The sequence below is a fragment of the Sorghum bicolor genome, chromosome 8 (genome assembly GCF_000003195.3).
Source record: "Sorghum bicolor cultivar BTx623 chromosome 8, Sorghum_bicolor_NCBIv3, whole genome shotgun sequence".
In the NCBI taxonomy this organism is placed as follows: Eukaryota; Viridiplantae; Streptophyta; class Magnoliopsida; order Poales; family Poaceae; genus Sorghum; species Sorghum bicolor.
Window position 1 is genome coordinate 2,516,577 of NC_012877.2, and position 24,265 is coordinate 2,540,841.

Consider the following 24,265-nt stretch of genomic DNA (forward strand, 5'->3'; position numbering starts at 1 on the left):
AGTGGACATGAGGCACTACAGGGAATGGAGGCGACGATTCGGTGAACATGAGGAGCAGGTCGGGCGCCGGGAAGCCACGGCGGAGTGAAGTCACAGAGGGGAGATGTAGCCAGGACAAAAAAATTTGGTGGTCTTTTTTTCGCCAATGTTTCATGTACCCATGGTCTGGCGTACTTTTTAGGGCTAATAAAGCTTTCGTGTCAAGATAATTTCTCTATGTGTAATCTTGATAACCATGAAAAGTACACAAAACGATACAATAATATCATTCTTTTAGAAGTTATTGAAAAAATAACTGTCGGTTTCCTAAACTTGCATGTTAATATAATTTTTTTCTGACGGTTATGTAGTTTCCCTATGTGTTTTTTTTAGAAATTGTCAAGATAATTCTAATTACCCTGTCGATTTAAGCAGTAACTGTCAAAAAATCGAAACCCTCAGGGAAATTTCGCTTTCTAGTAGTGAACTAACACGTACAAATATGGATGTACTCTAGTGGTATGGATTCCTGTTGTATTAAATCCTCCGTGTTGACTCTTTTTTAATGTTAATATAGTATTAGTTCCTAAAAACATGGGAAAAAAGAAAAAAATATGTACATGAACCTCGCAAGAGTTCGGTCCACAAGTCACCTTAGATAACAAAGTTAAGAAAATTAATAAAATAATATATAACACAATAATCCTTGTCGTAAATTTATGACTAATGTAAATTGGTGTTGATTCACGACAAGTATTGTCACAATAAGAAATTTGATTACCTTTAAGACAATTTTTGGGAATTACATTTAATTATATCACTAAGTTTCAATGGTTCTGAAACAAACGTCATAAATTAATCGATTTAGTGACCTTTTTGATCAGATGTCATGCGATAAACATCATTTTTTTAGATAAAATGCGATAAACATCATAAACTGAGACATATCTTGTATTGAAAATGAATTTTTGGCTTGCTGGTTTTGTACCCTTGATCTCTCTTACAAGCTTATTTTAGACGTAGGACAAAGCCTTATAAACTGAGCCAGCCTTAAAGTCGGCAGGGATGATATCAACAAGAACATGGTAGCCACCATCCTTATCAGCGAAGCGGATGGTGATAGGTCCCTTGATCGGATCCTTGCTGTCGAGGGTAAAGGTCTTGACGGGCGACTCCTTGAGGTTGTCAGACCAATTCTCGGCGCCATTCTGCTTGACCGCCACCTCGGAGATGGCGACGTCGGTGGCAAAGGATAGTTTGGTGGAGCTGGAGTCCTTACCGATCGTGAAGGTGATGGCCGGGGGGTTGTCACACGAGCTGACGGCAAACAGTGCTGCCAACACCACCACCACGAGCAGGAAGGAGGATGACGAGGTCATTGGTGACCTAGCAAGTTGGTGGAACCTTGTTTGCTTCTTGATCGATGGAGACGGATGGATGGATGTGTGTGGCGATTGGTGTTCATGTGTTGTAGCTAGCAGCTATGTATTTATGGATGGCAGAGGCAAGAAAATAACTTGGCATGGACATATGGTGCACCCCATAGATCGCTGGCTGGTTTGTTTATCAGCCGGCACTTGTTCAATTGCCACAAATAGACCTGGGCTAGGTATTCCCAGCTGTCTTACTATCATTCAAAAGAACTGCAGGACATGCAGACCTCTCAGAAAGTCGGGCATGCAACCCTCAACTTTTTTATAGTACTATTTTTCTAGAGTAAAATATGGCATGTCACTATTCTCCATTTCCTTGTGACACTATAATAGTCATTCAAAAAGAACTGCGGGACATACAGACCTCTCAGAAAAGTCAGGCATGCAACCCTTAACTTTTTTATAGTACTATTTTTTTAGAGTAAAACATGTCATGTTTCTATTCCCCATTTTCCTGTGACACACTGAAAAAAAAATGACGGGAAGGAGCAGACTACACTCCCGCTTTTTAATTAAGAGGATCCACGGCTCAAACGTGGGTCTCCTGACTGACTGACTGAGAGCAAGCTCGGGTAACCAGTCACCCACGAGAGCACCTACGTGACACACTGAAACAAATTTTGCACTCCTTATATCCCAAAATATACAAAGCACACCCATGTTAAAATTCAAACTTGTTAAATTCCAACACTAATCTGTATGTACTCTATCTAAATATAATATATCATCATCATTTTACTATATAAGAGGAAAAGAATAACACCCACCCAACCGGGTCCCACCCACCCATATTCTAGTCTCGTGGATGTGTTTTAGTTCTAGCGTGACAAAAATTTTCCACTCCGGCCAAATGAAAAGGCTGGATTGAAATAATCCCTTTATAATGTGTATTGTATTCTAAATTCTCCCGCTGTGCCAGGCACCTGGATTTTTTTCTCACTCAGGTTGACGATTTGATATAATCACTAAGCTCTCATATGTGATTTGAGTATATCATCCTCAAGTCTAGCAAGTCCATCTAACTGTTCTAGTCTCCGGGCCGCTAAAAATGTCCGATTGGAGGGTTATAAATAGCCCCAAGCAACCCAACAAACTGCTCCAGTTAAATTGGACAACATGAACAACAACATGATCAAAATAGCAGGCATGCATACAGATGTACCTTTTGTTTGCAGAACGAGACACATGTCGCAGGTGGTGGGGTGTAGATGGAGTTGATGATGAAAGATTGTCTAGCGTTGGAGTAATGTTGTCACTGACCGTTGCAGGTGTGACGAGGCTGCTAGCAATGGAAACGATGTCTTGATGTAGCCTTTGGAAGACGAGCCATCGTGGAGGTTGAGAGCATTCGTGCCAAGTGTGCTTTCCAAAAACCTTATTCGTCCTCTTCTAGTGTATGATTGCAAGGACGAGGTTTGGGAGACCTGCTCTCCTGATCGCTGATGCACGTAGACGCTCAGGATGGAGAGGCTACGACGTCGGTGTAGCAACGAGAAGAGGCAAAACCCTAGCTAAAATAGATGTGTTTTGGCACTGATGAACAGGCTGTTTATATAGGGCTGTCCAACTCGATCTCCTATCGCGATCATGACATAAACCTTTTAGGATTTGCAACCTGATCGTCTGTGCACACAGGCGCTCAGGTGAGAGGCTATGGCGTCGATGCAGGAGCAAGAAGAGGCAAAACCCTAACTCAATTTGAGGTGTTTTGGCATTGGTCAATAGGCTACTTATATAGGGCTGTCTAACTCGATCTCCTGTCACGATCACACTCTGTACTCGGCGAGGTGAGGTGAGCGCAAGTGTGTGGGCTTTCTTTCTCCTCCTCACACTAGATTTGAGGAAGTAGAGAGGACTTCCATATTTAAGCATAACTACCTTAACTTTCATAAGTAAGGTGAGACTAAAGAATTCCCACTCCAACTCTTTGGACACATAAATGGGCTTTTAAGATTTCTCTAGAAATTTCAGAATTTCTTATTTGGGACAAGCCATATTCTCTAACCATGGACGCTTGTTCAATTGCCAAAATACTGCCGGTCAAAAGAAGTGCATGGCATGCAGGCGCCCTCTAGAAAGTACAAGAATGAACAACGTTTTGCTGGTACTATTTTTAGAACTAGGAGCATACCTCGCGCGTTGCTGCGGGAATTGCGGATTAGTGAATTGTGTAGTATGATGATGTGGACTATACTGATTTGTCTTGCTGATGTGGACATTACAGTTGTCATGTGTGCTATTGGATTTTAATTAATTGTATATGTGGTAGTGCATTGCATGTTGAGATAAATAGTTATTGAGGTTTTACTTAGTGGATTTTAATTGAATATGATAGTACATTGCTTAGGTGGATAGCTTGCATGCTTAGAGAAATAGTTAGTGGGGTTTCAGATTATAAGAGTTATAGATAATATATATGTCACAAATCACTATTCCTGTGAGACACCTAAACAAATTTATAGTAGCTGTTTAATCTCAAAATGTAAGACACACTGTATTTCAAAATTTTAATTTTTGCCATCTTTAACTTTGTGTAGATTATTATTGACATATTTGTCATAGAATCGATTGGTTCATTCATGCAGCGCTCGAGAGGTGGGTGCCTGGTGCCCCATTGGCCATTGCCCCTCAATGCTCAATTTCACTACACGGTTTCTAAAAAGCCACATCAGCTGGAGTGGGATGAAACAACGAATGAAACTAGTCTTCACAACGCAGTGTTTCATTGCACCAATTCCAAAACTAAGTAAAGTATTTAACTACTGATGAATGAAGAGATCATATGCACCGATTAATTGTGTAGCCATTCGCACTCAGGGACACACAAAGATTGCATATAAAATTGTTAAGATAACCAGAATAGCAGCATTGAACCTTCAGCATACGACTATTCAAAGACAACTAGAACATATGACTGTAACTTAGATAGTAAACTAAGATAAAAAAGTTCAAATACGCTGAAGCCACAGTAGAGACACATATTTTTTTCTACATATATATTTTACAAAAATCTAAAACGAAAATATAGAGGGAGCCAACAGAAAATGATTTCAAAAATAGATACAGAAAAGGAAGAGATTCAGAAACACACAATGGAGCAAATACATACACTACGCTAACGCAATTCAGGCCTAGTACACTCGAATCCATGCTGAAATCAAACCAACGAGAGGACTCGACGCGAGATCTCCCCGCAACATTACAACAAATGGATCCCCCACAAGCAGAAAAAAAAACAAGCCATAAACGCTAGCACAGATTTGTCTATCCTAAAAGCTCAGATTCCTCCGACCGGGCGGCATTGCTCCCTGAACCCGAGCGAAGCAAAACCACCTCGGAGCGAGCACTCGAGCTCAAGGTGCGAGCGAGGCAACAGCGCGGCAGGCATTGCGGCGAATCGAGCGAGAGCAAACGCGGGGGAGAGAGGGTGGCGAGCCCAGATCCGGGGCCAGGCAGATCCGCACCTCGGGAGACCTTGGCTTCAACTGCAACACGGCGGACGGCGAGCACAGAGGGATGGGGAGGAAAGCTACGCGGGGGAGAACGGTGGTTGCCGCGCGGGATGATGGTGAAGGGGCTCCGCCGCCACACGGGATCAGGGAGGATGAAACGATGCCCCTCAACGCTCGTTTCACCCTGTTTCCGATTGGAAACAACTGCTATCTCGTTTCACCGGGATGAAACGTTTTCTTTCTCTCTCTTCACTATTTCATGTAAAGATTCCTTTTTTGTTGAGTTGTCATCCTATTAAATGTGCATGACACTCTCATGAAATGCCCGTTGAAAGCCTCCATTCCTTCCGAGATCCCGCATGGGGATCCTCATTATCGTGCATTCGTGTCTGGCGGCATCTCTCCCCATGGGCCAGCCTCTCCGAGAACATGCCGGCATGGACGTTCCTGGCCTGTCATTGTGACGGAAGGCTTATCATATAAGCCTTGACTTTTGGATTCCGTGACTAAAGTTTAATCCTGTTACATCGGATATTTTGAGGCTAACCTGCCAGACTAAACATAAACTAATATAAAATTAATTGTAGAAGTCATGGCTAATTCATGAGATAAATCTATCAAAGCTATTCAATTCGTCTTTAGCACATATTTAATGTAGCACCGCATTGTTAAAATCATGTACTAATTAGGCTTAATAGATTCGTCTCGTAAATTAGTCACAAACTATATAAATTAGTTTGTGTAACTAGTCTATATTTAATACACTCCTTAGTGTCTAATATTCGATATGACATGGACTAAATTTTAGGAAAGGCAACCAAACACATTGTTGAAGCAGCATGTAATAGATGACTGTCAAGAGAATTTGCAGGACAAGTCGGGCAATGTAGCTCATCACTAGATGTTGAGATGTCCTTTAAATGCTTCAACAATAATAATAAAAATAGTAAGAACAAAAATAGGAATAGTAGTTTCATTTGTATCTTCCGCCCTGCTCGCTTAAACTTAGGCCTTGTTTAGTTCTTAAAAAAATTGTAAAATTTGTCAGGTTTGTCACCACATCGAATTTTGTGGCACATGTAAAGAGCATTAAATATAGATTAAAAAATAACTAATTGTATAGTTTACGTGTAATTTATGAAACAAATCTTTTGAGCCCAGTTAGTTTATAATTTGATAATATTTATCAAATACAAATAAAAGTGTTATAGTGTATATTTTGTAAAATTTGTCAGATAGTTTATAATTTGATAATATTTATTAAATTTTTGTAACTAAACAAGGCCTTATCCGTGGAATCTTTCAAACATTCAGTAGTGGCGTAGATACAGGTGTTCGGTAGCCCATGAAAGCTCTCCCACGGCCAGCCCAAGACAGCCCTGGGCCCGGCCCGGTCCGGCCCCCGAGAGCTCCCGTGACTCCTTCCGCCTGGCCGTGGCCGGCGGCCGCCTCCCGCTCGGCGCTCGCTACTCGGTAGCCCCCCACTGTCGAAGTCGCCCCACGAGCGGACAGCGGACGGCCGCTACGTACGGCGGCGGCGCGGCGCCTAGGCGAGTCGGCGACAGCACGTCCGCGCACCAGCTGCGACGGCTCCAGGCGAGAGGGTCGCGACCGCCCCGCCGGCGCCGGCCCCCGACCGCCCCTTCTGCTGTCGGGAGCTCTTCTGCAGCCGGCAGGCAGCACCCCGCCCCATTTTGATTTGATTTTCCAGGGAGAAAGGCGAGTCCTTTTGCGCCTAAGCTTGGACGCCAGTCTTGAGTTCGTTAAGGTCGACCTCACACCAGCGAGGCCAAGGCGTACTGCATACATCACACCTCAGAAATCAGACCTCAAAGGTTAGAACAGAACAGTACCACATCTTGTTGTTCAATTTCGATTTTCAGATATTCGGTGAATATCAATGTTTGTTAGTAATAATCACATTGCAATTTGCAATAATATAGGAGGCTAGAATGGAAAGATAGAAAGATGTGTCGGAGAGTAGTGCTGGAGCTAAAGAGAGCTGGACATTCATTACCACATGACCGCCGCCACCGGCCACGTCACACGCTCCCTGAGCCCGGGATGCGCTGCTGCTGCTGGCCGCCCTACGCCCGCTCAGGCGGGGTTCCTCGCCACCGCCACCTTCTCCCACCTCTACCAGCTATGCGCCGGCGCCGGGCGCTCGGCCCTCGCCACGGGCCAGGCTGCGCACGCGCGGATGCTCGTGTCCGGGTTCATGCCCACCACGTTTGTCTCCAACTGCCTCCTCCAGATGTACGCGCGGTGCGGGGGCGCTGCCCACGCGCGCGGGGTGTTTGACGTAATGCCCCACCGGGACACGGTCTCGTGGAACACCATGCTGACGGCGTACGCCCACGCAGGCGACACCGGCGCAGCTGCGTCCCTCTTCGGCGCGATGCCGGACCCGGATGTCGTGTCCTGGAATGCGCTGCTCTCGGGCTACTGCCAGCGCGGCATGTTCCGGGACTCGGTGGGCCTGTCTGTGGAGATGGCTCGCCGTGGTGTCGCCCCTGACCGGACGACGCTTGCTGTCCTGCTCAAGGCATGTGGTGGCTTGGAGGACCTGGCGCTTGGTGTTCAGATCCATGCGGTGGCGGTGAAGACGGGCCTGGAGATGGATGTCCGAGCCGGGAGCGCTCTCGTTGACATGTATGGCAAGTGCAGGAGTTTGGAAGACGCGCTCCGCTTCTTTCATGGAATGGGTGAGAGGAATTCGGTCTCGTGGGGTGCGGCGATCGCTGGATGTGTTCAGAATGAGCAGTACACGCGGGGGCTGGAGTTGTTTGTGCAGATGCAGAGGTTGGGACTTGGGGTCAGCCAGCCGGCTTATGCCAGTGTCTTTAGATCCTGTGCAGCGATCACATGTCTGAGCACTGCTAGGCAGTTGCATGCACATGCCATAAAGAATAAGTTTAGTGCTGACCGTGTTGTTGGGACAGCAATCGTCGATGTGTATGCAAAGGCTGATAGCTTGGTTGATGCTAGAAGGGCATTCTTTAGTTTGCCTAACCATACTGTGCAGGCATGCAATGCCATGATGGTTGGGCTTGTGCGCACAGGGCTAGGAGCTGAGGCCCTGCAACTGTTTCAGTTCATGACCAGGTCTGGCATTGGTTTTGATGTAGTTAGCTTATCAGGTGTTTTCAGTGCTTGTGCTGAGGTTAAGGGGTACTTGCAAGGGTTACAAGTCCACTGCTTAGCGATTAAATCAGGTTTTGATGTGGATGTTTGTGTCAGAAATGCAATTCTGGATCTATATGGGAAGTGCAAAGCATTAGTAGAAGCGTACCTTGTATTCCAGGAGATGGAGCAAAGAGATTCAGTGTCTTGGAATGCTATTATTGCAGCTCTCGAGCAGAATGAGTGTTATGAGGATACTATAGCTTATCTAAACGAAATGCTGCGCTATGGTATGGAACCTGATGATTTCACGTATGGTAGTGTTCTTAAGGCTTGTGCAGGTCTACAATCTTTGGAATATGGGTCGGTGGTTCATGGCAAAGCTATCAAATCTGGACTTGGTTTAGATGCTTTTGTTTCAAGCACTGTTGTTGACATGTACTGCAAATGTGGCATGATAACAGAGGCTCAGAAACTTCATGATAGAATTGGGGGGCAAGAACTTGTTTCGTGGAACTCCATCATATCAGGATTTTCACTCAACAAGCAGAGTGAAGAAGCACAGAAATTCTTCTCGGAGATGCTAGATATTGGTGTAAAGCCTGATCATTTTACTTATGCCACCGTTCTTGATACTTGTGCTAATCTGGCTACCATTGAGTTGGGGAAACAGATCCATGGTCAGATTATCAAACAGGAAATGCTTGGAGACGAATATATCTCTAGCACTCTTGTAGACATGTATGCCAAGTGTGGGAACATGCCAGACTCACTGCTGATGTTCGAGAAGGCACAGAAACTGGATTTTGTATCATGGAACGCTATGATATGTGGCTACGCACTCCATGGCCAGGGATTTGAAGCCCTAGAGATGTTTGAGAGGATGCAGCAAGCAAATGTTGTGCCAAACCATGCAACTTTTGTTGCAGTTCTGCGGGCATGTAGCCATGTTGGTCTGCTAGATGATGGATGCCGGTATTTCTATCTGATGACCAGCCGCTACAAATTGGAACCTCAACTGGAACACTTTGCTTGCATGGTTGATATACTAGGACGCTCAAAGGGCCCACAGGAAGCCCTAAAATTTATTAGAAGCATGCCTCTTGAAGCAGACGCTGTCATATGGAAGACTCTGCTAAGCATTTGCAAGATCCGTCAAGATGTTGAAGTGGCTGAAACTGCTGCTAGTAATGTTCTACGGCTAGATCCAGATGATTCATCAGTTTACATTCTCCTCTCTAATGTATACGCTGAATCAGGGAAATGGGTTGATGTTTCAAGGACTAGAAGGCTAATGAGGCAGGGACGGCTGAAAAAGGAACCTGGTTGTAGCTGGATTGAGGTGCAATCTGAGATGCATGGTTTCCTTGCGGGCGATAAGGTCCATCCCAGATCAAGGGAGGTGTATGAGATGTTGAATAATTTGATTGTTGAGATGAAACTCTCTGGATATGAGCCTGCATCAGCGTTGTTTGCTGAGGTTGATGAAGAGGGGAGCACATCTGAGCAAGATTCTCAAGATGACTTGGTTGGAGTCGGTGGTGATTAAAGTGTTTTGTGTGAAGATGTCAATAGCATTATGAAGATTTGACCTTTTGTGTAAATTTGATAGATTACTCCAGCAGAGATAGTGATACTACATAGGACACTGAGGCAGAAACTAAAAATTTTCTACATGGACATGTCATGTAAGCGTATTCTTGTTGATCTTAGGATGCATGGAACTGACGTCTGTTGGCGTGAAAGCAAGTCATGAACATGTCTGTAATTTTGGCATTATGAGGACTGATTCTAGAAAATACACCAGCCAAAAAAAAGAGAAAGAAAACAAACTGGCCACATCTTGTTTTATTATATAATCTGATAGATAAGCCAGTTATGGTTCTTTCCACCATTTGTACTGATTCTGGCTTGTATACAGGTAAATGAATCAAATTGGCAGAAGTGTAGATGCATTCACCATTTCCTTTCACATCATCAAAAAATTGCTGGTTTTGTTAAAAATACTATTGGCTCTCTGATTAGGTTGAGCAAGCTTATTGATTGTTCAGTAAGTTCAGTGTCTCTCAAATGGTACCTTTAGATGCTATACTATGTCTTTTGCCCAAATGTTTGCGAGAGGCAGTGCAGTGTTCCTGTGCAAGCCTGCCACCGCCTCTTACAGCTGAGGTCTCTTTTTTTTTTGGAGAATTTCATGATTACTTTTTAATGCCGCTTGCTGTTCTCTTCAAGAACAAAGGAAGAATTTATGTTTGTTTCCACTATTTGATAATGATCACCTATTTGTCCACTCTCTGCAATTGTTAAGCGTTATGCTCATTCGGTTTTTACATAGTTTCATTCAAACTTTTCTAACTTCAGTGTATTTTTCATTTATTTCTAACAGTGAATGTTCAACCTGCTTGTGACATTATATTGTTATTGCTTATACTTATACATGTAATTTCGAACTTCAAGGTTTCTATATTCAGCTCCTCGTGTGCATGACCTCAAACTCTCATTTAAGCCTAAAAGGAACTAGGAAGTCCAGTCTGCATATTATAATCTTGAAGTCTGAAATCTGAATGTGTCCATAAACCTCAACATTCGTATCCATTAATTTGTTCATGTGCAGGCAACTTGGAAGACAAGCAGGGTTGCACCCTGCAATGTCAGCCCTCAACAGTGATAGCAACATGCAGCAGCTAGTCCCTATAGCACCACCAGGAGAGGCTTCTTGTGGTGGTGACAGTGGGAAGGAGCTGGTTGTGGTGGATCCTGCAGGAAAGAGTTCAGGAGGTGTAAAACTGCGAGAGGATGAGGAGGAACTAGAGGTGAAGCTCAGGCGCATCATGGAAAATGCCCCTGTGCGTGTCAGTAACACATCAGGCTCCTCTGCTGGCTCTGGCTCTGGTGATTTCCACCAGGTACTCTTCTTCCCTCCCTTCCTATGTGTGTGGATACATCAATGGGGACTTTCCTTTAAGATCTGGGTTTGATGAAAAATTTCCCTGTTTTGTGCGGTATTTTCAGTTACAGTAATCACCTCTTGCTTTCATTGTGATTTATTTGTCAATTAACATGTGAAAGGATCCCCCCCCCTCCCTGCGCGCGCGAAAATCAGCTGAGTAAACTAAGTAACCCTTTTTTGCAAAAGTCAGCAGTGTTAGAATTTCAGGTTATACTTTAACATTAAAGACTTAAGTATTAGTACAACTTCCTGTGATCTAAAGTATAATTCATTTAAGAAATATCTTCCTTTTACAGTACCGGCAAATGAGGAGGCGAGAGCAGGACCGGATAGCGCGAATGGATGCTGACTACCAGAAGAGAAAAGAGATGGCTGAGTACGAACTACGGAGGGTGGAGAGGCTGAAAGCAGCCGAGGAGCGGACAGCCAAGAAGCGCCTGAAACGGCAAAAGCAGAAGCAGCGTAAAAAAGAGAAGCGAGCTAAAACTGATAATAATGGTGGCGAAAAACCTAACAGAGTGGAGTCATCTGATGAGGATGAAGGTTCAGATGACGACGATGGCAAGTCTACACGTTAATTTCATTTGAAGACAAATTTGTCTAGTATATTGCCTGTGCTAATGCTACAGTGACATTGTTTTTATATATTTTTATGAAATTATTTTACATAAAAGTATACAAATATATTATTTTTCATAAATATTATTTATAAAAATAAGAGGCCAAAGATGTATTTTAAAGATCATGCCACTGTCCTAAACTTTAAATCCTATACGGAAGCCCAGTCCACATGATCGTGTATTCATGCTCATCCTATTCGCTTGAGCTTATCAGCCGAATCTACTAGCTATTCAACAATATTTTTTTATAACAAATCAGTCAACAGTACTTTCTATCATAGCTTGTCATCTCCTTTTCTCGCGCGTGCCTCACGCTGATGCGCTCTCTCTCTCTCGCTCTAGCCCCAACAAATTAACTCATTATAATAATGTTTGTATATTTTTATGAAATTATCTTACAAGACAAATCTATTTATATAATTTTCACATTCGTAAACTCAATAATTTAAAATTTATTGATGATTTATATTCTCAATATTTGATCCAAATTTTATTTAAAATGATTTCTAAATTCTATACAAAAGAGTATGCATGTAGGTAAAAAGAAAATGACGTCTGCGTGCACTACCACCGACTGTCCCTTTCGTTATTACGTACTACTCCAGCTTTCTTACGTGTGGCCCTGCTGTATGCCTGCATGGAATGAGCCGGGAATTCAGTGACACGTACTACTGCTACCGATCGATCGTCACTAGGGCCTTGTTTAGTTTCTAAAACTGAAAAGTTTTCGGAACGGTAGCAATTTCGTTTTTATTTGATAAACATTATCCAATTAGAGATTAACTAGATTTAAAAAATTCATCTCGTGATTTACAGGTAAACTGTGCAATTAGTTTTTATTTTCGTCTATATTTAATACTCCATACATGTGGCGTAAGATTCGATGTGACAGGGAATCTTGAAAAAATTTTGGTTTTTGGGGTGAACTAAACAGGCCTTGTTTAGTTTCGAAAAGTGAAAAGTTTTCGCTACTGTAGCACTTTCGTTTGTTTGTGACAAATATTATCCAATCATGGACTAACTAGGATCAAAAGATTCGTCTCGTGATTTACAGCTAAACTGTGTAATTAGTTTTTATTTTCGTTTATATTTAATGTTTCATGCATGTGTCACAAGATTCGATGTGACGGGGAATCTTGAAAATTTTTTGGTTTTGAAGGTGAACGCTTAGCTAGCAGACGACGACATCTCGCCCGGCCTCTCGTTCGTCAACGCCGGAAGTCGTCTCGTCTCTCTCTCGTCTATACGGCCGGTCGACTGGAGGGCCGGGGACGGCTGACGGGCGTCGATGAATAGGGCCGGGTTTACTTCTTCACCTATTTTACAAAATAGAAAATATTCAGTACATACGTAAAACATTAAATATTAATAAAAAAACTAATTACATAGTTTGCCTATAATTTACGAGACGAATCTTTTAAATTTAGTTTGTCAAATACAAACGAAAGTGTTATAGTGCTAATTTTCTATAAAAAAAATTGAAAGTAAACAAGGCCTAGAAGAATGTGAAACAAATTAAGAAGCAGGACAGCTTTGCTGCTAGCGTCTTTTGGCGATTCGATCGGGTGTTCGATAATAATTCAACTCCGCGGCTGCTCCGATGGATTTACACACATATATAGGGTTGTTTAGTCCAATTTTTTTTAAAATAGACAATGTAGTATTTTTATTTGTATTTAATAAATATTATCTAATTATAGACTAACTAGGCTTAAAAAATCGTCTCCCAAATTATGGACAAATTATACAATTAATTATTATTTTTTATCTATATTTAATGCTTCATGCATGCGCCGTAAGATTCGATGTGATAGAGAATGTAAAATTTTTTACATAACTTTTTGGAAATTAAACAAGACCATAGTACATATCCTAGACAGATACTCCGATGAGTAGGATCCTATACTTCGTATGTTGCTTGCTAGCTTGGTTTGGTCGTCTAGCTAGCTCACCGTTTTATTCAACTCACCGGTTTGGACAATGTTTGAACCAATATATTAGGAATATAAACCATTAATAACTTTTAAGTTATTTAGTTTACAAATATGAAAATTATATAAATTGAGTTGTTTTAAAAAATACTTTCATAAAAGTATACATATATTATTTTTTCTAAATGATTTTATAAAAATAAAAGGTTAAAGTTGTGTTTTGGACATCATGTCACTGTCCTAAATGACATCTAAATCCTATATAGAGGGAGTATTATTCAATTATCATGGCACAATGTACATATACTTATGCCATTTACTCCCTCCATACCTATAAAAAAAGTCGTTTTGGACAAGGTTTGAGTCAAACATTGAGAATATAAATCATGAATAACTTTTAAGTTGTTGAATTTGAAATGTGAAAACCATATGAATGGATTTATTTTGAAAATACTTTCATAAAAGTGTAATATACCACTTTTTGATAAATATTTTTATAAAAACAAGGAGTCAAAGTTATGCTTTGGAGACCGTGTCGTTATCCTAAACGACTTCCTTTTATAGGTATGGAGGGAGTATACAGTATAAGACTGTCTCCAACAGCTCGTGCAAACGGCAAGGCAAACCCAAAATAGGCCACTCATAGTATTTTTGCGGGAGAAAACACTCTCCAATAAAATGTGTAAATGTAGTACCCATTTTGCCTACCCACCGAATGGGGACGCTTATTTGTGTCCTCTCCCTCCCAGATGAAAATCTCCTAGACAGCAGACGTCTACCTCCCAGACGCGACGGTGAAGGCTCCATAGCCAAAGAGGAGGCCGGAGATGACGATGAGGATATCCTCGGCACAGTCCTGGCCAGACAAGGCGGCGACCTCCAACTCGGATGCGAGGAGGGCCACGGGGCCGCGGATCTGGTGCAGGCCAAGGCGGATCGTGCAGACTAGGCTATGGATGCGGAGGTGACCATGGTGGTGGCCATGGCGGAGCCCCGGTGGCTAGGAGGAGGAGCTTGCCCGCGGTGGCCATGGCGGGTGCCGAGGTAGCAGCGACGGAGCTCCCGCACGCCCAGCCAAGGGGGAGAGGAACTCCGGCTAGGAGCTGGGGCAGGTCGGTTGGGTGAGGCAGCGTCTGCGGTGAGGGGCCAGAGCAGCGCGGCATGCCTACGCGCGAGAGGCCAGAGCGGCGCGGTGTGCCCACGGCGAGTGGCAGTTTTGGCTAGGCTGCTTGCGGTAGCTGTTGGAGAAGGCAAGATTTGAGGTGTTATCCATTTCACTGTGGGTGACCTATACCGTAGAATGGTATCCTTTTTAGGTCTTTATTATTATTATTATTATTATTATTATTATTATTATTATTATTATTATTATTATTATTATTATTATTATTATTATTATATAATAACTAAAAAGAAAGTGTCTTTAGGCCTTGTTTAGTTGGCAAAAAAATTGGATTTTGGGTACTGTAGCACTTTCGTTTGTTTTTGGCAAATATTGTCCAATCATAGCCTAATTAGGGTCAAAAGATTCATCTTACACATACATAAAACATTAAATATAGACGAAAACAAAAACTAATTACACAGTTTAGCCGTAAATCACGAGATGAATCTTTTGATCCTAGTTAGTCTATGATTGGATAATATTTGTCACGAACAAACGAAAGTGCTACGGTACCGAAATCTTTTCACTTTTCGGAACTAAACAAGGCCTACAACAAATGGAGTGGATGTGATCATTGGTAGCAAATCTGGTACGTGGATATGTCATCAGAATTCGTACAGAATTGCTGGCTAAAGAATTACAAAAGGAATACGTACGCAGTATTAGACACATTTGATTGGTTGTATAATCGAAGATATAGCCCGCGTAGAAGGCGATCTTTCGGAGTTGCTGAAAGACCATGAAACCAATACCCGATACGTGGATGTCCCAGTTATCTATGTGCAAAATATTTCGAGCAACTGCATACGATTAAATTGCAAGTTGGAACAGCTCTGAATAAATACTTCCGTTGCCGAAGAACGGCAGACGTCCCGTGGTACTGGAGAGGCCAGTGAGGGCAAGAGATGGAGCAGCGGCAGAGCTGGTGCGGCGAGTCACAGGGTGTACGCGGCCGGTGATGGAGTTGCGGCGGAGGGCCCAGCTGGAAGAGCGGCGGCGTCGGCTGCGAGGCCGAGGATGCAGTAAGCTGGAGTTGGGAAGCGCGATGCGGGGCGGTGGGCGTTTACTGTGCTTGGAACAGTGAACTGTGAGGAGAGGCGGAGTTGTGCGTGTCTGAAGCAGGGACAGGATGGTTCCAGAGGTTGCAGGGAGAGGAGAGAGGCAGGAAGGATGCATACGTGGACGGTATTGGAGAGGGGAGGAAGGATCGGGTGGATTCACTGTTGTGGGAAACAGAGATATGAGTCTGGGCACTGTTCATGTACAGGAGACTGTGAGAGGGAGAGCGGTCTACAACTTTAATAAGAGTATTGCAACGGCATGTCGATAAGTGTATACAGGCAAACACATCCCCTGCGCTGACGAAGGAACAAGTGAGCAGCTATAGATAGATAGATGGATGGATGGATGGATGGATGTGGATATCCAGCGACTCGAGACGATGGACAATGAATGCGTGATTATGTCAATACTAAAAAATTAAAGGCTGTTGTACCCTTGATGAAGAAACAAAAGTACAGCCAGCTATCCAGGCATACGTCATGGTGATGACGTCACTACTGTGCACGTCATTCGGGACCGCGCGGAGTATATGCATGTGCCAAACAAAGCCGTACACTGTCCTGGCCCACGCGACGCAGCTGTGCGGAGGTCCGACGCCCACCCGCTCCTCAGTCCTCACAAAAATAATAAGAAAGTCTTTATTTAGGGTTATGTCCAAAAACTTATAAAATTTTTCGTCTTATCAAATTTTTAGACGTATACATGAAATATATTAAATATAGATAAAAAAATTAATTACATAGTTTATATATAATTTACAAAATAAATCTTTTGAATCTAGTTAGTTTATATAATTGAACAATAATTATCAAATACAAAGGAAAGTGCTATAATATTCAAATACTAAAAAATTTTAGATCTAAACGGGCCCTTCATTGTATATACATATTCGTTTAGTGCTCCAATGATTTCAAATTATAACTTTACTTTTTAACATATTTATTTTTCCGTGCATATAGATATAATATATATCTAATTCTTCTACGAAGAAATGGAAACTACATATTAAAACTCAGCATAGTACATCCCCAAACTATATAATAAAATAAAATACCAACTGTCTTCTTCTCCATTGGCTTTCCTTGAACACCGAAGCCAAGGTGTATTTATGCCAAATCCAACGATCAACCCAAACATTAGATATGCCACAAGATCTAATGCTTCAGAACCAGTCCAAAACATATCTGAATCGATGAAAGAATATCACAGTTGCATCGTTGGATATAATATAGGATGCAAATTCATCTCCAAACCTTGAATTCACTCTCCACGACCATCGATGATGAGGTCGATGACCTAGAGTAGTTGTCTTTTGTTGGGAGTGCCCTAGCACTCCATACAGATGAAATCGACGTTTGCAACTACAATCTCATCGTGGCAATCACCGAAGTCATCATAGGAAACATGATTCTGACTGAAAACCATTTGATTACGTCAAAAGATTTACTTAGGCTAAACCCTAAGCAATTAGATATAAAAACTACGGAACAAAGATGAGTCTCCTCACATTATTGTTCTCCAAAAAACATCGGAGAGGAAGAACGAGAGAGGCCCTAGCTAGGTGCGACGGTGGCAGTAGTGACGGGCGAGACGTAAGAGTTTGTGACAGGCGGTGTCTAGCAACGTGGGGAGGAATATTTGCAGATATAATATGCATCAAGATATATAGCAAAATCTATGTACTGAAAACGTCAAAGTGGCCTATAATTTAGAATAGAGAGAGTAGATTAATTACAAAATAGTTAGTTTTGTAAGTACCTTATGTATGTGTGCAAGTACGGACCTCGTGCAACACGTACACAAAAATAGGCCACTTGCTTTGCATACATCCCGGCCCGGGGCGATTGCGGGCCGGGCCTACACGCAAAAACCTCTTTTTGGATCCTTTCCATACCGGCAAACCAAAAAAAAAAAAGCAAAAAGGCGTGTGCTTACGCGTGTGGAGGGGACCACACTTGCAATCTGGAAGCTAGCTGCTCTTGACAAACACAAAGCAAGAGTGATGAGCTGCGAGCTGACGAACTAAACATATCAGCAGCCGGCCGGCCAGCCTGAGGAGAGGCGGGAGGAGGACCGGAGCTCCTGGCGAGCGATGGCGAATAAAGGTTTGAGAATAATCTCGATAGAGAATTGGCGTCGTTTGTTGTCCAGCTCCTAGCCGGGAAAAATGAGCTATATATATAGCTGACCCTGCTAAAAGATGCATTTCACTTTACTACATATATATCGATCGAGACAAAATAAATCAATGGAATACTTTGTCCCTTCTCCAATTTAGAGCGCCTCAGAAGCCAGCTGAATCACCCTTTCTTCATGGAAATCATAATCCTTCTAAGTTGGGCTACTACTTAAGGTTGCTGGTAGTTCTTAGGTTTATTTTTTTTTTCCACTCCTTCCTAATTCCCTAGGTTTCCCTTGTGCAGCCTGCTGTAAGCCTTTCTCCTCTGCTGTGCTTCAGCTTGCTCTCTCTGTCCGTTTTTTACTCTGTTTTGTACTCAGTTTTACTTTGTATTTTCTTCTTGATCTTTTAATATATTCAGTAGGGGCCTCAAACCCCTCCTGTCCCCTCAAAAAAAAAATCCATCTTTGGACAGTAACACTAGCTGCAAGCTTGCTAGTGGATGATGCCTGATGCTACACTGTCCCTTCCACATCAGTTTGGGTTCGTCCGTCCCCGGCATGCTAGTGATACTGTTTTTTTTTTTTTTTGAGATATGACTCTGCCCACCGTCGTGACACACGTTGTGTGCCTTGTCGCATGCAATTAAGGGTACCCTTGACCCATCGATCCAGACAGTTTTATATGCTTTGCAAAACTGCATAAATAACTTTAGGGGAAATCTAAGATCACTATTACTGTCTCCAAAATCTTAACAGTACTACTCTTTTTTAATATAAAAAGAAACTAAACTTGCTTGTTGCTTCATGCAGGCCTTGTTTAGTTCCGAAAAAAATTCGGATTTCGCTACTTTAGTAATTTTATTTTTTTTTGATAAATATTGTCCAATCATGAACTAATTAACTAGTATCAAAATATTCATCTCGCGATTTATAGACAAACTGTATAATTAATTTTTATTTTCGTCTATATTTAATGCTTCATACATATGTCGCAAGATTCGATGTGACGGAGAATCTTGAAAACTTTTAGGATTTCGGAGTGAACTAAACAAGCCCTTACTACAGGTGCACATGGAGTGCCGAGCAAGGCTGCGCAGCTTGCGCAGCCAAACGGACGGTGCAGCGCAATGACGACGCCGCTACGGCCGCCGCGCCGGAGTACACGGTGATGTACGTGGCAGAGCATACCTGCTGCACGGCCAACGACTCGCTGGAGGAGCCGGTTATCCTCGAGACCATCGTCACCGTCGTCGTCGTCGTCCCTGCGGCTACTAACACCTACACAGAGATAGCATCGTCGCCGTTCCGACTACGTCAGCTGGCTCTTGTTCTACCACCGCCGCCACCCCACCAGCATCACCACCGGCACTGAATCTCCGGCGACGACATCATCACCTGCTGGAGCAGCACCAGCGGCGCGCGCTAGCATCGACTGTAATAATTACGCCGCCGATGACTACTATTGCGGCGGGTTGTTCGCCGCCGCTGCACACGGCGGTGTCTGGACCACCGAACCGTTCGGTGGATTCGTCGTCGTCGTTGCAGGAGATGGAGGACTTGACCGGACCGATCCGGTCACCGGTGCACGTGCCAGACCGTGGACCAGCTCCTGCTGCAGATCGTTAATGAGCCTGCCTGCCATTTCTAAGCTCTGCTGCTTTAATTTTTTTTTCTGTAACTCAGTTCTGGTTTAGTTTAAAAAATATAAAGATTTTTCGTCACATCAAATCTTTGAAGCATATGATAAATATAGACAAAAATAAAAATTAATTATACAATTTACTTGTAATTTACGAGATGAATTTTTTAACTTTAGTTAGTCTATAATTAAACAATAAATATTAAATACAAACAAAAGTGCTACAGTAGTCAAAGCTAAAAAATTTGTGAACTAAACAACGCGTTAGGACTTGAGATGGATATGTACAGCTGAACTATACTAGGCTCTGTTTGGTTGAATAGCAAATCAGACGTTGTCTTGTATGGCATTAAGGAATTGATAGTTTCTAGTCGATTCGTGTATAACTGAGTTATAGATTGGAATACAAAAAAATCAAATAAAATAATTGTTGAGCTCATAAGAATATGTTTAGAAGAATTGGATAATGCACATAAATATCTGGAAATTTCCCAAAATATTATTGCAATGTTTAAACATGTTTTAAAGGCTTCCCAAAGAAAAAAAAAGAGATCCAACTATTGTGAAGAAAACATGCAATAATGTTGAATACGTTCGAGGCCAACAAATTTATTCGGTATGTTGTGGATGCACCATACCGAAATCATAGTATTTGTCCAACAAAAACAAAACCTCCATTTTAGCTTATTCCAGGGTGTAATAACAAATTTATATAGGATGATAAATATAAATCTGTGTCTGAGCGTGTGCAAAATTAATTTCAGTTGATGATGCGCCGCGTCATATGACCGCGGCGGGCGGCCAGCTCTCTAGGTGCCCTATGATTAAGGCCTTGCTTAGTTTGGGAAAAATTTTAGATTTCGCTATTGTAGAACTTTCGTTTGTTTGTGGCAAATATTATTCAATTATAGACTAACTAGGATCAAAAGATTCGTCTCGCGATTTACAGGTAAACTACGTAATTAGTTTTTGTTTTTGTCTATATTTAATGTTTTATGCATGTGCCGCAAGATTCGATGTAACGAGAAATTTTTAAAAATTTTGGAAACTAAACAGGGCCTAAAAACGTTGCCGCTGGGCGCGTGCTGGCAGAGTACCTCTATTAATAAGTGATATGATGGGTGATGTGAGTGCATGCAGAGATATCATCGTGATGCACGAGCGAGAAAAAGGATGCCACAGGAGGACGTACGATCACGTGGACCTACGTACGTTGGTTTCTCGTAGCAACACCACCAAAAATACTCCCTCCGTCAAAAAAAAATAAATGTTGTTTTAGATTTCTGTGGTACAAGTTTGACTCGATCAGTAGAAAATACGTTCAATATTTATATCTCTAAATAAATTTTTTAAAAAACTAGACTTAAAGATCTTTTTTGTTTTCGTTTGTATTTGACAAATATTGTCCAATCATGGACTAACTAGGCTCAAAAGATTCGTCTCGTCATGTGCAATTAGGTTTTATTTTCGTCTACAGTTAATACTCCATGCATGCGTCTAAAGATTCGATGTGATAGAAAATCTGAAAAATTTTGCAAAAAATTTTAGGAACTAAACAAGGCCCTAATAGCAGTATGTGTGTAAAAAGAAAATGACGTTGCTGCGAGAGCACTGCCGACGTACGACTGTCCCTTTCGATTCCGGCCTGTGTAGTACGTACGTGTGGCCCAGCTCTCTGCTTGCATCATTTGCATGAGTACACACACTGATCGATGACACTGACGACACTGCTACCGATCGATCGTCAAGACGACGTCGATCGTCAACGCAGAACTAGGCCTTGTTTAGGTCATTTCAAAATCCAAAAAGTTTTCAATATTATCTGTCACATTAAATTTTGCGGCACATGTATAAAGTATTAAATATAAATGAAAACAAAAACTAATCACACAGTTTAACTGTAAATCACGAAATAAATCTATTAAGCCTAGTTAGTTTATAATTAGATAATATTTGTTAAATAAAAACGAAAATGTTACAAATCCAAAAAATTTTCGGAAGGCCTTATAGAATGAGAGGGGTCGTACGGCGGACGCGCGAAGAATGAATCCACAAACAAAACAGGTAGTAGCAGTCAACAACAAGCAGCAAATCAACACTCAACCACCCGCGCTGTTTGTGTACGTGTGGACTAGACTTTTTTTTCCCGGCGATTCAACACCGCGGCTGCTCCGATGGAAGATATATATATACTCTCTCCTTCCAAGAATAAATGCACATCTTATTTTTTGAAGAGTTAAATATTTTGAAGTTTGACTAAATATAAACCAAAAATATACTAATAGTTATCATATATATAATATATATATAATTAAGTTGAGTATAAATATACTTTTATAATATACTTATTTATAGATATAAATGTTAATATTATTTGATATATTTCTAGTTGAATTTAAAAAGTTTGACTTTTTGAAAAACGAGATGTGCATTTATTTGTGGACTGAGGGAGGATGTAGATAGTCCGATCATCCTCTGTTGTGTGCATGCTTAAAAGCTTGTTCGCTTAGCATAAAAGACATGACTAAGTACTATACTATTCCTTGATTTATTATGAGAGAAAAACACTGCTGATAGATAAGCACAAGCGAACAGGCTCTGATCTACTCCCTCTAACTAACATGTTGACCCCAACAAGGTTTACAATCATAATCATGGAGCGAGATCACGAGTCTGGTAAAATCCCAACATTATTTAGTCGTTGATCATATGTCAATTTTTGTCAAAAAAAAAAAACCTCTTGCACCGTCACGTGCTTCTAGTCCTGTCCCGCGTCCCTGAATGACTAATGTGTATTCCTACATTATTATTATTATTATTATTATTATTATTATTATTATTATTATTATTATTATTATTATTATTATTATTATTATTATTATTATTATTATTATTATTATTATTATTATTATTATTATTATTATTATTATTATTATTATTATTATTATTATTATTATTATTATTATTATTATTATTATTATTATTATTATTATTATTATTATTATTATTATTATTATTATTATTATTATTATTATTATTATTATTATTATTATTATTATTATTATTATTATTATTATTATTATTTTCATGATTGACTCATTTCTACCTTTCTCGTAGGCAATATATGTTTGGATATCATGGTCTAAAGTTTAACTCCAAACTTTAGTATACTTTATTTTAGCTCTTTAGGCTCCGAACAAAAGGTTTAAAATGATGTCTAAAGTTTAGCCATCATCGCAAACTTTATTAGACCACATGAGTGAGGTAAATATATTAGTTTAAAATTTTAGACCTCTACTTCAGACAAGTAAACTTTAGACTCGATCGATAATCCAAACATGCCCTTTATCTCTATCATAAATATGAATAAAAATATTATAAATGCATATGTTTTTGAACGAGGGGATAGTAATAGAAAAGGCTGAACTATATATATACATTTGGTCATGATGAACGAGGGGATAGTCATGATGAATCCAAAATGATCGTCGAAGAGAGTACTACCTCTATCCACAAAAGAATGTAAATTTGGTATCCATCGGTTTACTAAAAAATATATTACATAATTAATCTGACGCTACTTATTTTATCATAAATATTTTTATTTTTTCATATAAATTTATTCAAATTAAGTATATGATTTTTTTTGTGAAGAAAGATAATTGCATTCTTTTCTTCTGACTGGAGTACATATATGATTCGTCTGCGTTGTGAAGTTTGTGAACATGGAAACTAACTAAAGGAAATGTCTTTATCATATATATATTTAGGCAGCGGCGGCATCTCGATAAGTAAATATTCACACACATTTCCCATGTGAACATCCTCACTCTACGACGTGGACACATCACAACATTTATCACCGTACTAATCATCGATACGTAACCTGTGTGTGGACTTTCAGTCTTTCACACTTTCAAAAAAAAAAAAAACTCGTGGACTTTGTTGTTTGCATGTTGCAACGTGGCAACATCTATCATCCCTGCGCTTGAAGGAAGGAACTATGGCCTATAGTAGATGGCATGGATGTGGATATCCAGCGACCCGATCGATCCAGACGACGACTATCGCGACATGAATTATTGTGTGACGAAGAACAGAATGCTTATATATATTACGTCATGGTGCTAACGTCACCGATGTGCCCTAATTCAGGACCGCGTGTGCATGTGTGTCAAATAAAGCGCGCGTCCAGCGTCTTGTGGCGACCTGGCCCATGCAATATTGACACAGGTACGTACTACAGCAGAAACTAAAAAAAAGGACGGAACCACCAGCTTGCTCTTCACAGAAGAAAAAAAGTCTACTAAATATATATGTAGGAGTATAGATTTATTTAGTATGAGTAGGATAAATTGCAAAATATTTCTTTTTGTAGGACAGGGTTTCTTGCACAACGAACTAAATAAAGCAGGCCGGGAGACATTATTCTCTCTAGTCTAGAAAAAAATTCTCCAAACGTACTTACGTACCTACGCCAATTGGCATGGAAAATTTGTTAGGTAGTTAATGTTAATCTAGTACAATAGTACGAGTGTTTTATATGTCATTGCACATGGCCACATGTATCTATTAGGTCGTACGTAGTTTGCGGTTAGTAAGCAACACATCAGAACTTACCTTTCATTCCTTTCATTCGTAGGCGAATGGTGTTGTTAGCCTCAACCAAAAGTAGTATTCCATGTAGACAAGGAAGAGATAAGGCAAATAATCTCACAGCGCAAGCAACAAGAAGCTAAGCAGGAGCATTTTATTATTGGTCTCATCAGTTTGCAACTTTCTTTTTTCAT

The 24,265-nt window shown here is 41.0% G+C and overlaps 3 protein-coding genes across 3 annotated transcripts; 2 read left to right on the forward strand and 1 right to left on the reverse strand.

The window, feature by feature from the left end:
* LOC8074849 (pollen allergen Lol p 2-A) lies at positions 736-1,443 on the reverse strand. Its single transcript, XM_002442723.2, has one exon. The coding sequence runs from the start codon at positions 1,356-1,358 to the stop codon at positions 993-995; it is 366 nt and encodes a 121-aa protein (XP_002442768.1). The 5' UTR covers positions 1,359-1,443; the 3' UTR covers positions 736-992.
* On the forward strand, positions 6,115-10,006 carry LOC8067177 (pentatricopeptide repeat-containing protein At3g02330, mitochondrial). The gene is made up of 2 exons (XM_002441752.2): positions 6,115-6,699; positions 6,808-10,006. The coding sequence occupies exon 2, from the start codon at positions 6,885-6,887 to the stop codon at positions 9,534-9,536; it is 2,652 nt and encodes an 883-aa protein (XP_002441797.2). The 5' UTR covers positions 6,115-6,699; positions 6,808-6,884; the 3' UTR covers positions 9,537-10,006.
* LOC8074850 (PRKR-interacting protein 1 homolog) lies at positions 9,601-11,619 on the forward strand. The gene is made up of 3 exons (XM_002441753.2): positions 9,601-9,908; positions 10,602-10,893; positions 11,234-11,619. The coding sequence occupies exons 2-3, from the start codon at positions 10,636-10,638 to the stop codon at positions 11,513-11,515; spliced, it is 540 nt and encodes a 179-aa protein (XP_002441798.1). The 5' UTR covers positions 9,601-9,908; positions 10,602-10,635; the 3' UTR covers positions 11,516-11,619.